Source organism: Anastrepha obliqua, chromosome 3 (genome assembly GCF_027943255.1).
Source record: "Anastrepha obliqua isolate idAnaObli1 chromosome 3, idAnaObli1_1.0, whole genome shotgun sequence".
Taxonomy (NCBI): domain Eukaryota; kingdom Metazoa; phylum Arthropoda; class Insecta; order Diptera; family Tephritidae; genus Anastrepha; species Anastrepha obliqua.
The window spans coordinates 137,953,854-137,969,898 of NC_072894.1; the positions used below are offsets into that span (position 1 = coordinate 137,953,854).

Below are 16,045 nucleotides of genomic sequence, written 5' to 3' on the forward strand. Positions count from 1 at the left end.
CGAAAAGATTGGAATTTGTATATAGCATAAAACGATATCATATCCCCAAACACTTCCAGCGCTCTTTCCATCTGTTCGGTGGTTTTCCTTGCGTGCGTGTAGTGTTTGGTTTCCGGTCATCACAAGTATCGCCAAATGGTCGTCGGTCATTCTGAGGACATGTTGCTTCTAATCTCGTCTCCTTTGGCGGCTCCATTTTACTACATAGAATATTTCGCACATTGCTCTTCGTTCCTTCATTCCTCGAAAGATCTAGTAGAGTATGACCGGCTATAGCTCTAAGAGCTTGCTTTTCGAAAATTCTATAGCTGTTATGTTTGGGCGTGTCTCAATGGAATACGTCATTAGTGATCGAATGCAAGTTTTATAAGCCCTTACTATGATTTTTATGCTCATTACTTTGTTTCGCCATATGATGTCTCGTAAACAACCAGAGACTCGCGGTCCTTTGTAGTGCTGACTTTGAACTTCATCTGTCAAGAAATGTATATCATTGAATCCATAATTAACCCGGATTTGCATGGCGAGAGTCTCAAAATTTTATTACCATATAACAGTCGCAAAGTACACTCAAATCTTCAACACTTTCGCCCATCATTAAAATTTCAGTCATTAAGTGATATGTGTCTTTTTATTTAAGTTTTTACTTATTTTAAGTGCTAATTTCAACAAAGCTTCATGTGCAAATATTTGTATACAAAAATGTTGTATTTAGGTTTTAAAGCTGTCAGAAGCAGAAGAAATCCATCCATTTTGCTGTGCGCAATTGCGGCTTAAAGGCTGCGTAAACAAAAACTGAAAAGCACAGCTGCATTTCACCACACTTCATTGCATTCCAAACGATTTATGAAATCGACTTAGCTGTCACATGTCTCCCCAACTGTACACTCACTGGCTCGTGTGCATACGCACACTCTTCGCCTCACCTACTTTATGGTGTTGTGCAAAATAGATAACTCAGCATGGATGGCTGCACATTGAAACGTATGTGCGCCTCCTCCCACTTGGTGTGTATTAAACGTTGCAATGGTGTATTCATTGTCAATTCTTCACGTGCCAGCAAATCGGCGTTATCACCGGCATTGGCAACGCTCTTACCACCACCACCAACACCACCAGTTTCGTCATCTCTGCGACCACCTGCTGCCCCAGCTACGTTGCTACTTTCTGTGGTCGCCTGACGTTCCAACATGCCCGTTGCCTGTTCATTGTACACACGATTATCGATAGTCATGAAAACATTGTGGCCGGAGCAGCTGTAATAATTCAAATCGAACCGCGACTCTGCGTGATAATTTCGTAAAAGTTCCGGATTTCGATTGAAAACCACACCAAAGTGACCGCTGCAGCTGGTAATCCAAATGGGATAGTTGGGTGTTTTGAGCCGAGAACCAGGTTGGCGTGAGGCCACTACGGAAGGCTGTAGAGGTATGGATGACATATGGATATGTATGACAGTGAAGTTCGATTGATATTAATGCAAAGTTTTAAAGTATTTGGTTTTATGAAGTAGACATGAGAATGGTAAGAGAAAAACATATTAGACACTTTTTTGACACCTTATTTCTAATATGTATCCATTTTCATAAATGTACTTATATATAAATTTTTTGTAGATGCAAGAATCACCTGTGTACTATCAGAGTCCCAGAGCAAAAATCCGATTGTACAACGACTTAGTATTCCATATTGCGGTATGGCCTGAATTTTATGAGATTTATTTTATCTACGTATATATAGAAATTATCATCCATATTTCCACTGACTCACATAAGTATTTTCATCGCCGACATTTACAACGCCATTATGCAAGTAGGGAGTGGCTCGTCCAGTCAAAAGTAATGTTACAATCATCAGGGAGCCCTCCTCATTATTCGTCATTGTCAAAGGCACTGCCTTAGTGTTTGAATCGAGGTCGTTGCGTATTCTATAAAAAAAAAAGTATTAAAAATAGTGGAACTTTGTTGTGAAAAACAATGAATCCATATAAAGATATTTTTTCATACTTTTAATAAAATAATTAATTTGTCTTTAGCAATTTTTATCTATATTTCTATAATAAATGCAATGAAGTCCTCCCCATAATGATTTTTTCTAACATACAAAATAAAAATTGTTTTGCTATGATAAATTCAATCAATACAATATTTCTATAATTACCTTTTTATATTTGGTTTTATTATTAATTTTTTTCTCTTACCAAAAATAAAATTAATAACATAAAAAATAACATTTTTTTTCCTATGATAAATTCAATCAATACAATTTTTTATATTACTATTTTTTTATTTATTTTGTTCTATTATATATATGATGGCGTAACTTGATTATTATTCCATCGATCCACATTTCCAAACATTCATTGGAGAGCTACTGTCGTAAGGCACAAACGTCAGTATAAGTTTTTTATTTGAAGCGTAAACAACAATATTTTTACCACACTTGAAAATGTCGAATTTCGTGCCAAATAATGTGTTTTTGCGGGGAATTCTTCTTCATTATTTTAATATGAAGAAAAAAGCAGCCGAAAGTCATCGTATCTTGGTGGAAGTTTATGGTGAGCATGCTCTAGCTGAGCGAACGTGCCAGAAGTGGTTTGCACGCTTTAAAAGTGGTGATTTTGGCCGCCCCGCCAAAGTTCATGGATACCGAATTGGAGGAATTGCTCGATCAAGATCCGGCTCAAACGCAAGAAGAGGTTGCAAAAACTTTGGGAGTTGATCAATCAACCATTTCCAAACGTTTAAAAGCCATGGGAATGATCCGAAATTCAAATTTCGAAAAAAAACCGCACGAACTTATTCATAGACTAATAAACATAAAAAATTTTTTTTTTCTATAGTGAATTCAACCAAGTCTTTCTCCACATTATAATTTTTTTCTATAATAAATGCAGTCAGTAACTTATCCACACTTCGTTTGGTCTTGCTCTTCATGTACCTTCACCATCAGATATCCCATGAAATACTTTCAGGTTTGGAGTGTCTGTATTCATTCGTACTACATCACCTAATCTGCAAATCCACTATATCTCTATTCACTATTCCCTGTTTATTAAGCTGTAAAGCTCATCGTTCCATCGTTCGCCATATTCACCGTCGCTTGCATGTAAAAAAATCTTAAATCGTAAATAAACACCTCTTTAAATCTTCCGCAGAATCGCTAACTAGAATGCAGCATCTGAATGCTCGAAATATTGATTCCTCGGTTGTTGTAGCTTTTGCTCGTCGAGAAAAGGTTTTACTCCTCAACTGCCTACTCAGTTCAAATAAGTTACTAGCAGCAGAAATTTTTTGTTAAATTGAATGTTAATGGTGTTGAGGCGGTTGGTTCCTATGTAAACTTTGTAATCTACTACTTCAATATTATAACTGCCCACAATCATCTCGATTCTTTATACAGTTTAGAAAGGCAGCAGTAACGCCATGTGTGTGTATGTAAAAATAGCTCAACTGATATTAATCTCTCGTGGACACATCTCTTATTTTACTCAAATTACCTTCATACAAAGTGGCGCAAGATTAATCAAATAATTTAGTTTTGAATAACTTTTTTACTAAATAAGAAAACTATTTTGAGTGATCAAAATCTTTATTTTGACTTTCATTCTTTGTATGTTGTAGACTGAACGAGTACAAAACAAAAATAGTATGTAAGGCTACAATTCAATGTCGTTTCTAATAGAAACATGGGACAGACTTTAACGCATTCCACATATCACGAGTTTGTGCGATTCCTAGAATATAAAGCCAACTCTTTCGTGAACCTTGGGGGTTCCAGTCCAGTGCCTTGCTATTATTTTCCTTTCGCAAAGCGTACTCAGTCCAACACCATTTCTGACGTTTAATCTCAAAATTAACAGGTTCTGACATTGTTAGTGCTAGTAAATTCTAATGCGCTATAACTCTGGACCAGGAAATTCGGCAAATTCGTCCAAATCATTTGTTTGCAAAAGTTTGCATACTCTTAGTGACTTTGCGGTTTTCACAACCAAGCAAAAGGACCGTTTTTAGCTGTATATTTGACAAATGTCAAATACCATATAGCTGACGTACGACGCCATTTATAAAATTATACATATTCCGATACTGTGATTAATTTTGCACCAACTTGCATATAGAGATGAGGTCCGCGGCTGAAGTTGTGAATTATTGCTGTCCTCAATATTACTTATATGTAATTGATGAATACATCCTTTGCTTGGTGTATGACCGACATTCTCTTCTAGTTGTGGCCTTCGACAGCCTGAGGAGGTGTCGAACTGGCACTCAACCATTTCACCTGCCTACGTAGTTTTTTTGAAGGTAGAAATGCTTTGTGAGATTTGACTTTGTCTGCTGATAGACGAGCGCTGAGTGACCGAACAGTTTTTCATGGCAGAAATAGGCACCAACGACTCAAAGTAGAAGGATGACTGCCATACGGAAACAAACTTTTCATCTACATATCAAGTCCACGCCAACAAACGCAGCATCAAACGGGTGGTAATAATACAAAAATTCACTCGAGTATGGCCATCCGGTCGGATGCTTGCAGACTGACAGCAGTGATAAGTGACTTTCGGTCTATCGGGAAACTAGTAGCCAAAATGAGCATCCCCACAACACACACTGTCACCGTTGTAAGCGACCAGCGAAAAGGAAACGATTTTCCATTTCCTCTGTGAATGCGCTACCTTATGAAAGAAGAGAATATCAGCCCTTGGCAACCCACTGTTCGAGAGTATCGAACAACTGTCAGGCTTAGACGTCATTATTCTAATAAGGTTCTTAAACCGCCCAGACTGCAACAAAATGGTGCGGAGGTGCTAGCTGGATTCTGGATAAATCACGACTTTACCCAACCGTCGTTTAAATATTGTAATTTAATGATGACCGCCTAGAAAATGGAAACTCGATTTGAGTTGTCTTGAGAGAAGTCCACAGACATACAACGCCTTTACAACATTTAGTTTAAAATAGTAAAAATAAGGAAAAAAAATAATGTACAGTTATTAATAAATATAATTTTCTTACTTGCTCATCGACCGCGTTAGGACTGCGCTATATAAAAAGAGTAAAGTACCAGGTGAATCCTCTTCAGTAAACTATTTTGGGTGTTGGCAGAATATGAGAATATTATTAAATGCGTGAACATTTGTAATTACTGCGTAGTTTACCAATTTCAAGTGTCGTTTTATGAAGAACTCCAGCTCATCATGTGGTGATAGCGTGAAAATATATAACTTGAAAAAAAAAATTAATTTAAAAAATTTTACCAGCTAAAAGTTTCGCAAGGCACAAGTCTCCAATTCTTAATATGCTTATGAAATAATTTATGCAAGTCTTCATTTTTAAACTGAAAAGCAAATTTATCTATAGCAGCCAGATTGCCTCGTTGTATCCGCCAATGATGATACATAAGTTAGGAGCCGTTAAAAAAAAAACAAAAAAAATAGAATTCTCACCTTCTCAGTCACTGAATCGTGGAAGAAAGTAACGCTATGATCCACGAAAACCTCATCGTCCGGTGAGGGCAAAACCATTGTTACTTTCCCCTTATCTGAAATTAATCGCAAAATTTCTACCAACGCATTTATCAGAGCATTCGTTTGCATATCCTGCGTGCAAATCAGCGGGCTGCATAAAGATTTTAGAACCAAGAATACATTTTTTAACTAAAATAATTTGTGCTTCAAATTAAAAAGTGTCTACTCATACTCCTGATTGGTACGTCCGCGTCGGCCAAAGAGCAGATATTTTAAAATGAAACCCTGCACGACGGAGAGTAGGCCGCGTGTGGCATTACGCGGTGAACGTAGCCCATAGGAGAGCTCTTCTTTGGCTGGCCCAAAAGTGAAAGGCGTTTGTGTCCACTCCGCGCGCATGGGAATGGATGAAGTACCAAAAACGAGTTGTCGAAGTTCCTAGTTTGAAAATGAAAAAGATAAGTAAAGAAATCGTTGGTTTTGTACTAAAAAAAGTTATTGAAAATGATTTCGAATAAATTAAAAAATCAAAAATTTGCAAGATACACGCGCACTTGATGAAAAAGGTTAGTTTCGATTTTCTAATTATTTAGACAATTTTAGATATGAAAACGAAAATGAGAATTTCGCTGCTGTTTATTTGAAATATTTCATTATTTTATACTGTACACTTCTAGGCGCCCAATATTGAAAACAATAACAAATACTGAATAATATTGAAAATGTTAGCACTAAATGTAAGTGCATGCATGTGAGGTTTTACGGAAAACAGCTAATTTTTCGGGTTATGTTAAATTTTTTTAACTTTTCTGATTATGTTAAGTTTATTTAAATTTGTTAAAGTGGAAGTATAAAATTACATTTTAATTTGGCAGTAAAAAATTACATTTTAATTTTGAAAAACATTAAGTTTTGTATGGTTTTTTACAACATTCGTAAATACCCCTAGTCCGCGAAAATTATCAAGGCCATATAGCAGCTTAAATGAAGAGTCTAATTATTTTTTAGGCTCATAAAAAAATGCTATCGACCAAACATTTTAAAATTTTCACAACTGCTTTTGGTTATAGTTATTTATTTTCAATACAATACAATATTGGAGGTAAATTTATAAAGCATTGGTGTTAAAGCTTAGTTTTTATTTTAGTTCACTAGCAATTCCAACGTTTTTATCCAAATGTGTTTTTTTTTAGTATTTTCCATTTTAAATTATAAATTTTTTTTCAAATTTAATATTTCGAATAATTGATTCCTTTTGAAAATTGATATGAATTATGCATATCGGAAAATATGAACTATTATCCACGTTTCTAATTTAAGCTTTTTTTAATATTATGATAATTCAATTTAAGTTGCATGCCACTGCGAATTCTTTAAAAAAAATTTTTTCTCAAAATTTTTGAACTTTGAAATTTTAAAATTACATGTTGAATTATTTTTTTAACATTTAAATTTTCAATTATATCTAAGAATTAAACATCTTTTGCTTCAGATTTCATTTCTATTTTCGGTTTTCTTTTTTGTTTTCTTTGAAAATTTCATTTTTCAATTTTTGGAGTTTTCCTCTTATTTCTGTTTTCAATATTCCACTTTTTTAATGGAACTTTGTTAAAAAATTTTGATTTTCATTTCAAATTTGATTCTTGAATTTTTGATCTTTTTCATTTAATTGTTTTAATTTTTTCATTTCAAATTTTTTTGTTTTCAATATTCTATTTTGTTAAGTTATAAAACTTGGCGAATATATTCTTTGATTTTCTTTTTCTAATTTTGGCATATAAATAAACATTAAAACTATTTTTCTTAAGATAAAAATTCAGCTTTCTGGCACTTTTATCTTTTTAGTTTATTTTTGTTCTTTAACCTTAGAAGTATTATTTATTACGATTATTAATTTTTAACTGTAATTGCTTATTTAATTCCGAAATTCTGCGTTTCATAATTCTATTTCTAAGTTGTTGTATTTAATATTTAAAGTTAAATGCGCAATTAAATGTTAATTTTGAATTTTAGTTTTAAAGTATTTCGAAATTTTTAGTTTTTATTTCTTCCCATTCTTCAGCAAATAAATTTAAATTTCAAAATTTTTGCTTGCCTCTTCACAACCGTATTTTTTAATTTTATTATATAATATTTCCATAATGTTTTATATTTGATTTAATGAAGTGAAATTAAGTTGATCTCAAAGTCAGCATTTAAATAAAGAGCACAATTTCTAATTGTTTTCTTTATTTGGTACGCTATGTATGGTAATTTGAACTTTTTTCCATTTGGTTTTAGTTTAAAATCTATATTTTTATACAGATTTTTAATTTAACTTTTCTTATTGATTTTATTTTTATTTCAAATAATTTATTATATTTTAAAATATTTTAAATTTTTATCCTTTTTGATTATTTTAAGTATTATATATTTTCTTTCATATTTCAAATAATTTGTAAAATTTAAATTTTTTTTTGGAATTTTTTAAGCATTATTCATGTAAATATAAATAATTTATTAAATTTTTAAATAAAAAGAAAATATTTTTGTTTAAGTATTATTTATATCCATTATAAAATTGTTAGATTTTTTAAATTTTTATTTATGTTTTAAGTAATATTCATTGCCTTCCATATTTAAAATAATTTGTTAAATTTAAAATTTTTTTTAGACATTTTTCATTTCCTTCTATATTTGAAATAATTTATTAAATTTTTAAATAAAAAAAAATGTGTTTGGTTAAGTATTATTTATATCCTTCCATTTTTTAAATAATTTATAAAATTTTTAAATCTTCAAAATTTTTGTTCATTTTTTTATTCATATTAACAGTAATTTATGAAAATTTTAAATTTTTCACATTTTTTTTTTTTTTTGAAGTATTATTTATTTTCTTTTTCCATATTTAAAATAATACTGAAATTTATGTTCCAGTTCCTCATTTATGTGTTTCTTTAAAGTTCTATTTTACCGTTGCCAATTCTGGCGTTATAGGTGTGCCACCTTCAGTTATGAAACGTGAGCTCATTTTGTTTTTTTCTAGTTTATTAGACGTACTGCACTGGCTTTTATTGGTACTACTTTATTGCAACTTGTTTTTAATTTTTAACTATTTTCAATCTCCTTTTTTCTAATAAAAACGTTTTTTAATTCCTTTTCTTAAGATTTTTTTTTCAATATTTAGTTTCTTTACCAACACCCGAAAAGAGACGTTTACACCGTTTCGCTGCTCACAGCAAAATGATTTTAAATATTCACAATTTTGACGCTGCTAAAGTAGCAAACTGACAAAAATATCCGTTTTCCATTATGTTCAAGCGCACTTTTCAATAAACTTTGATTTCAAATGCCATAAACGCGCGCACAAAGAGCCACACACTTTAACACCCACAACCACACAGTTCTACAAATTTATTATAATAACATACAAAAGCCGTAGATACAATCTTAGGCCTAGGCCATTTAAGCACAGAGAGGCATGTATTTATATGCCTACTATATTTATATACCTACATACATACAGACATGTTAGAGAAGTGCATATAATTTCACGAAACTACAATCAAAGCCACATTCAACACTCACAGATACAGGCGTGACTTTTGGACTATGAAAAATATTTAAGTAGCTGCAAATTTTATTCGTTATAAATTTTTGAAGTGCAAGCATTGCATTCCTTCTTTTCTTTCGTTTTCAGAAAAATCACCACTCACTCTCGGCCGAAAAGTTTTGCCGTGCCGCATGGCGGCTGCCTGCTGTTGCCTGCCAGTCATTCAAAATTTAAGTGAAATTGAAATTTACTTCACACTTCACACTGTAGAAATATTTAAATGCATATGTATGTATATATGCATATGTATGTGTGTGTGCCTGATTTCTCATGCAGTTTGGTTAGAGTGGCACGGATAAGTTCGTAGTTAAAATTGATACGGTTGGTGGCAGGCCGCCGGTTGTAGGAGATACAGGTGACAGCAGGATTTCCATTTAAATTCTTTGCCAGCCAACAAATGCAGGCGCGTATGCATAAGTGTATGCATGAACACACACTCACACATGAATATGAGTACTTATGCGTTGGTATTCAATAGCAGTACTTGTCATAGTTAGCTGTTATATGTAGGCGTTGCATGCAACCGAGCATTGTTACGAGAATTTAGGACAAATTTAAATGTACTTAACACCTTCTGATAGCTTCACTTGCACTTTCTCTCATAACTACAGACTTTTATTATATCACTTAAGGCTTAGGCACTTACCTATGCATGCACTTAGACACTTTTTTCCAATCACAGCTGATTGAACTTCAAGTTCAGCTAACAACCATAAAATATTTTTGCCTATTAGAAGTGTTTTACATGTGAACTCTCTTCTAGTTATATATTTCCTTTTCGTATTTTATTTTATTTGGCGGAGGTTCAATAAATTTTCACGTATCGCTAGTAAATCATATGAGGCACAGTTATCATGAATCAATGGCTGCATATGCCATTGAATGACACATATTTATATATTGACATACTCTCGAATTGTGGAAGCTCGAGACTTCGCCATGGGTTTTATGGTAAATCAATAAAATTTTGGTTCAACTTTTTGAATCTTATGAAAGGAATTTGTCATTTTATAGGTACAAGAATATACTTACGTGAAGGAGGCATTATATATATTTTTTAAAATAATTTGTAAATATTTTTGCAAATTCTCGATGTCGGGTTCATAAAAGACGGAATATACACATATCTAAATACTTAAGAGCAGCAGCAGCCACACCGAATCGCTTATCTTCTTTTGATTTTTCCTTAGTGATCTGACAAAGTGATAGGCATTCGAGTATTATACAATAAATTTCTCTGGGCTGGTAGACTATGCACTCCTGCCTTCACTTGCCATTACAGCATTTACGACCCTCCTACCCTCAAGGGAAGGGTGGGAACAAGGCGATGTAAGACAGGGCGAGTCCACACACCATATACACAGATGGCTCAAAGCTGAGCGGGCGGGCGTGTATACTCCGAACATCTGGGGATCTCCTTCAGTTTTCGGCTCCCCTACTACTGTGCTGATGCCAATAATGAAAGCCGCGATACTGATGCAGTGTGATACGATACCCGGAAATGATATCTACATTTTCACTGATAGCCAAGCGGCCATAAAATCACAAAACAGTTGACAACCTCCAAGGTAACCATGAAATGCCGCACATCTCTTAACGAGATGGCTGCACCAAATTGACCGATGAGTACATAGACAATGACATATAAATACCTTTACAAACATGTAAGCTACTCATCCTTGAAGAAATCGTAAGGAAAGCAAACGAAAGATGGCGTAATGAAGCCACCTGCAAAATCGCCCGTCAACTCTGGCCGACTCTCAATGCTAAACGCACGGAATCTCTGCTAAGCCAAAATAAACACAGTCTTAGCACACTAACTTCAGTCATAACTGAGCACTGCCTAATAGGTAGACACGCCCAAAGGATGGGTGTGCAAGCACATGACTTCTGTAGAAGTTGTCTAGATGAGGACTAGGTAGAGATAACCTCACACCTACTGTGCCATTGCCCTGCTCTATCCAGAAGTAGGCTTACTAAAGCGGGTAAACAATTTTTTAATGAGTTGGAAGATCTCAGTTCGAAAGAAATCAGAGATATTCTAAAATTTTTGAAAACACATACTGGTTTTAGGAGACATAGGGGCAATCTACCTACGTGGCATCACAATGGCTATGAGCCTGAGTGTGTCCCACAGGACAACTGCTTCAACCTAACCTAACCTATGTTTCGGGCCCTCGAACAATTTTATCAGATATTCGATATTCGAATTTTTCAGACTCCTTAGTCGTTTTGTTGCCCACCGAAATATGAAACGAAAGGAACTAATTGACAGTGATCTAATGTAACCACGTACTACGTTTAGCTCTGCAAGTTGAAAGAAGTTTTCTTTACTCTCAAATCAGCAATGAATTCAAGCTTTAACTTCAGGAATTTTGGTTAGTGGAATATGCAACTTTTCTGTAAATTTATAAATTGATAAGTATTTCCATTTGAATTCTTCCCACCACGTCATTTGAAAAGTTTAAGTGGCCAGTATTTCAATTCAAGCGGCGCCTTCGAAAATAAATTTTCGAATTTAATCTGTTGCTTATGCTAATGCGTTTATGGCTGTGTTTACAGGATTTTTTTGAGAAATCGGACTTTTAACCAGTCTTATAATATTCACATGGAACATTACTTTAGCAATAATATAGGGCGCTTTTAGCTGAAAAGAATGGCAAACTGTCTTGAGATTTCTGTTCACTAAGGTTTCGCAACACATCAAGAATCATTTAAGACCAGAAGAACACTTTCAACTTCCGGAAATTTACTTTGAAAAAAAAAATCGATTATTATTTCTTTCTAAATGAATGGCATTCGGCCATTACGATGGTGATATTTGTGAAACTTTATTCATTTGACCGATTTTTTTTTCTAAACTTGTTTTCGTGTTTTATGCATATTTATAAAGGTTCACGCTTTTGCAATTGTATGTCAGAATTTCAAGCATATCAGAGGAAAACTGAGGGAGTTTTAGAAGTTTGACTGAAAGAAATTAGCCAGAGCTACTTGGTACTAGTGAGGCTTTGGGCTGATTTGGCCGATTTTTTTTCTTGCATATTTTTTGCTTAGCTTTTAAACTTAGTTTTAGAATTAAGATAATTATGAAGTCTGTTGTAAAAGATTCAGCAACAAATAAAGACTGACCTCGTTTGGAACCATTTATTTTGTTAATATTCGAGTGGAAGGCTAAGAATAAACTTTGAAGAGAAAATAAGCCAAGTTCCGCTTTCTTGCTTTATTGACAATTTCTCTAAAGTGTAGCTTACTACCTACTCGTATATTTGAATATGTGTATAAAATGAATGAAACATTTAAAGAAATAAAGGGGCAAACAAATAGACACTCATTTACCATATATATGGGGCATTCTTTCTGAACGTGAGACCCCCTGCCCCCAGAATAGATTTTGACGAAAAGAGGTCTATGAGGGCTTAAAATGTAGGTAATTATGTTTACTTTCGAAAGCAAAGTGGCACTTCTTGAAATTCAAAATGGCGGATCCAATATGGCGGATTCAATATGGCGCAATTTTGCAGTTCGTGCATCAGATTTATGCTATGAACTGATGATAAAAAATGTTATGAATAATCAGTGACCAATAAAAATAAATAATTAACTTGGAAATATGTAAAATTAAATCCAATGCAACAATTTTACTTAAAAATAAATAAAGAAAACACGAAATAGCATAAATCTGATGCACGAACTGCAAAATTGCGCCATATTGAATCCGCCATATTGGATCCGCCATTTTGAATTTCAAGAAGTGCCACTTTGCTTTCGAAAGTAAACATAATTACCTACATTTTAAGCCCTCATAGACCTCTTTTCGTCAAAATCTATTCTGAGGGCAGGGGGTCTCACGTTCAGAAAGAATGCCCCATATATATATGAATATAGCAGCTAACTGTAAGTTTTATGTACATATACATCAGGCGATTCCATTTTTTATTCGACATATTTTCAAGCAGATTCTGAATCGCCATTAAAGAAAAAAAGTCCGCTAGAGCAAAGCTCTAAAGTCAATTTTAAGCGGCTAAAATTTTAGAACCTATCTTGAGTTAGTAGGAATTAATGTAAAGAATAAGATTAACTAAAATATTAGAATTTTTTTTTTTGTATTTATAAAAATTTGTACTTGAAAACTTTTGGGACGAAGACTTTTTTAAAATCTATTTTTTATTAATATTGTAATAGGAAAAGTCCTTATATGTAACTTTTTTTTTACTTTTTGTACTTTTTTGTTTTACATCGTTTTTCTTTTCCCAAGATGTGTATTTTTTCTACATTCTATCTTCATGGTCATGGCTGCCTCTCCACACCTATGTTTTAGTGGACTTTTTTTTCTTAAAATTATATGAGGAACCCGAATGTCCTAGGAGCGACATCAAAAAAACAATCATTCCATACAAATTGACCCGCCCTAATGTACAATACTTATACATAAATACATGATTTATATCCATATCAATAAATTAAATCCTCTTCTCGGTGTCACAGGCAACTGATTCGTGAATTCAATTAAAATTATACTTCTGCTTGGTGTGAAATGCCCCTAAAATTACATATGATAGAAAGTTTACCGTTATATTGTATGTTTATATGTTGTTCAATATACCAATATGTATTATTGCATACGTACAAATATTCTGTTTAAGGGCGCCCGGTGATCTAGAAGTTTCAAAGAATCGATTTTTTGATTCTTCAATATTTCGAAAGTATAGTACCTTAAGAATATACTGTGAAATTTTCATGCGGAAACTCCGAATATTATTGCTTCTACAGCCCATTAACTAGGTAGAGAGTGGCCGCGCGCTCCTTTACCTCAAACTTTAAACTCATTTATCTCGAAACGACATTTTTCGGCCTGGTGTTGTAAAAAAAAAAGCTATTCAACTGAATTGTCTGAAATATGTTGTCTAATATGTTGTTCACAACATCAATGGCTATCGCCCATAGTAGAATCGCATTATTATTTCAATTATTTCGTTTTTTTTTATTAAATAACGGAAAACCCCCCACTTTTAGTGTCAAATTCAAAACCGTAACATTTTGTCAATTTTTTTTATTCTAGTACGGGGCAGAGCTACAGTCATACTAATTAATAATATTTTTGGTTTTTGTGTTTCAGATAAAGAGAAGAGCCAAAATGGACAACATCATCCAGGTCCAACTTTTAGAGAAGGTCTACTTTAGCGCCATTTTTAAAACTCTTACAATTAAAAAAAAACAAATTTTCATTTTTGTATGTAAAAGAAGTTAAATAAAAAGCCTAAAAAATTTAAATATCGTTTTTCATTTTTTTTTGGTGTAAAAAAATTCCTGAAAATACCCCAAATTTTCGTGCTCTAGACCACCGGGACCCCTTAAGTATTGAATCAGTTACGAACATACAGAATTTCACCTGCATTTCTACCATACATCATTTTTGCTTTTTACTTTACTTAATATATACATATATACATATGTATATGCCAATTTTTTGCTAGTTCTCTAACGTGGTTTAATTTTATTTTATTGCTCACCTACAAGCCTGCAGGCTTGAATTTCCATACTTTTGCTTTATTTTTTCACATATCATCACTTTCGATAGACATTTGGTACATCACTTTGAGGTGAATTTCTTTTATATTTATTTTTAATAACAGCCTTGAAAATTCTATTTACATGCAAGCGCAAGCAAATATAATTTATTATAAAAAATTTGGAATTTATTGAGGCTTGTAAACGAGCCCAAATATTATAATTTGTGTCTGTGTTTTTACAAAAGCAATTCAATATGACTCATTTGAACTTCGAAAGTAAGCACAAAAATAAAGCAAAAAACAAAGACAACAGAACTATGAGTCAGCATACATAATGCATTACCTGCGATTCGAATTTCGGAACGTATTATTTTCACTACTTGCGGGACGCTACAGTTTTATGCCGCCAACGAACGGCAGATACTTTTTTATGAATTAACAGCAATGCACTCTGAGATTTGCCATTACATACCGAGTGGTGGCCGCTATTAGAAAAAACGTATTCCATTAATTGGGATTTCTAATCTGTGCACTCCCGAATGATAGTCACGCAACAACCCATTCGGCTACGGCGGCCGCTACGTTACAGGTACACTCCTTGAAAATCAGGTATGCATTTCTGTCTGAACATTTTTTGTGTCCATATGTTCTACAAGGTGGCGCAAAATTATCATCCTAGTTTGTTTTTTTTAATATTCATATTTTCTTACTAAACGAAAAACATGGTTTAGCGTGACGAAATTCTCTATTTTGACTTTCAAGCGCTTCACTGCTTGGCTATTACAGTTGCCTACTTCAAAAGTATCAAATATGATTGCCGTATGCCGCCATTTGCAAAAATTGTAAATCTCCCGATATATATATATATATAATTGGCGCGTACACCCTTTTTGGGTGTTTGGCCGAGCTCCTCCTCCTATTTGTGGTGTGCGTCTTGATGTTGTTCCACAAATGGAGGGGTCTACAGTTTCAAGCCGACTCCGAACGGCAGATATTTTTATGAGGAGCTTTCTCATGGCAGAAATACACTCGGAGGTTTGCCATTGCCTGCTGAGAGGCGACCGCTATTAGAAAGAGATGGTAGTCACGCACCAACCCATTCGGCTACGGCGGCCGCCGATTAATTAATATTGCGCCACCTTGAAGTACGCGCATTGCTTCTTAGATGCTGATGCAGACAAGTAAAAATAAGTTATTAATAAAGTTTATTTGCTTACCTTTCAAAAATAAATATTTTAAACATTTTATTAAAAAAATCATATTTTATTCATATTTTTATTATGTTTCTTACCTTTCAGAAATAAATATTTTACACTTTTTATTTAAAAAAATCATATTTTATTCATAATAAAGGTTTACATATACATTGTAACAAATATTGTTTTCAAGTAAATATTCACTTACTTATACGAAAAGAAAAAATAAAAATAACATTGTATGAAACAATAAATTGTTTGCAATTTAAGCAATTTCCTT

General features: G+C 33.3%; 1 protein-coding gene across 2 annotated transcripts; it reads right to left on the reverse strand.

Annotated features, from left to right (window-relative positions):
• Positions 1 to 612: 612 nt before the first annotated feature.
• LOC129241251 (inactive ubiquitin carboxyl-terminal hydrolase MINDY-4B) lies at positions 613 to 15,069 on the reverse strand. Of its 2 annotated transcripts, none has more exons than XM_054877488.1 (8): positions 14,913 to 15,069; positions 5,700 to 5,905; positions 5,447 to 5,618; positions 5,159 to 5,224; positions 5,016 to 5,086; positions 1,771 to 1,927; positions 1,630 to 1,701; positions 613 to 1,420 (listed from the first exon to the last, which is right to left on the reverse strand). In XM_054877488.1, the coding sequence occupies exons 2-8, from the start codon at positions 5,864 to 5,866 to the stop codon at positions 932 to 934; spliced, it is 1,194 nt and encodes a 397-aa protein (XP_054733463.1). In that variant the 5' UTR covers positions 5,867 to 5,905; positions 14,913 to 15,069; the 3' UTR covers positions 613 to 931. The 2 variants fall into 2 exon arrangements, with proteins under 2 accessions (XP_054733463.1, XP_054733462.1); XM_054877487.1 differs by lacking the exon at positions 14,913 to 15,069 and adding an exon at positions 8,421 to 8,668.
• Positions 15,070 to 16,045: the final 976 nt, after the last annotated feature.

What these genes read in the sequence shown, in the direction of transcription:
- LOC129241251 (XM_054877487.1), bottom strand. Translation starts at nt 8,477, where the DNA reads ATGAGCTCACGTTTCATAACTGAAGGTGGCACACCTATAACGCCAGAA. An exon ending in TAACGCCAGAATTGGCAACG is followed by an intron (nt 5,906 to 8,420) that starts GTAAAATAGAAC and finishes TTTTCAAACTAG; the next exon opens with GAACTTCGACAACTCGTTTT. An exon ending in CGCGGACGTACCAATCAGGA is followed by an intron (nt 5,619 to 5,699) that starts GTATGAGTAGAC and finishes ATCTTTATGCAG; the next exon opens with CCCGCTGATTTGCACGCAGG.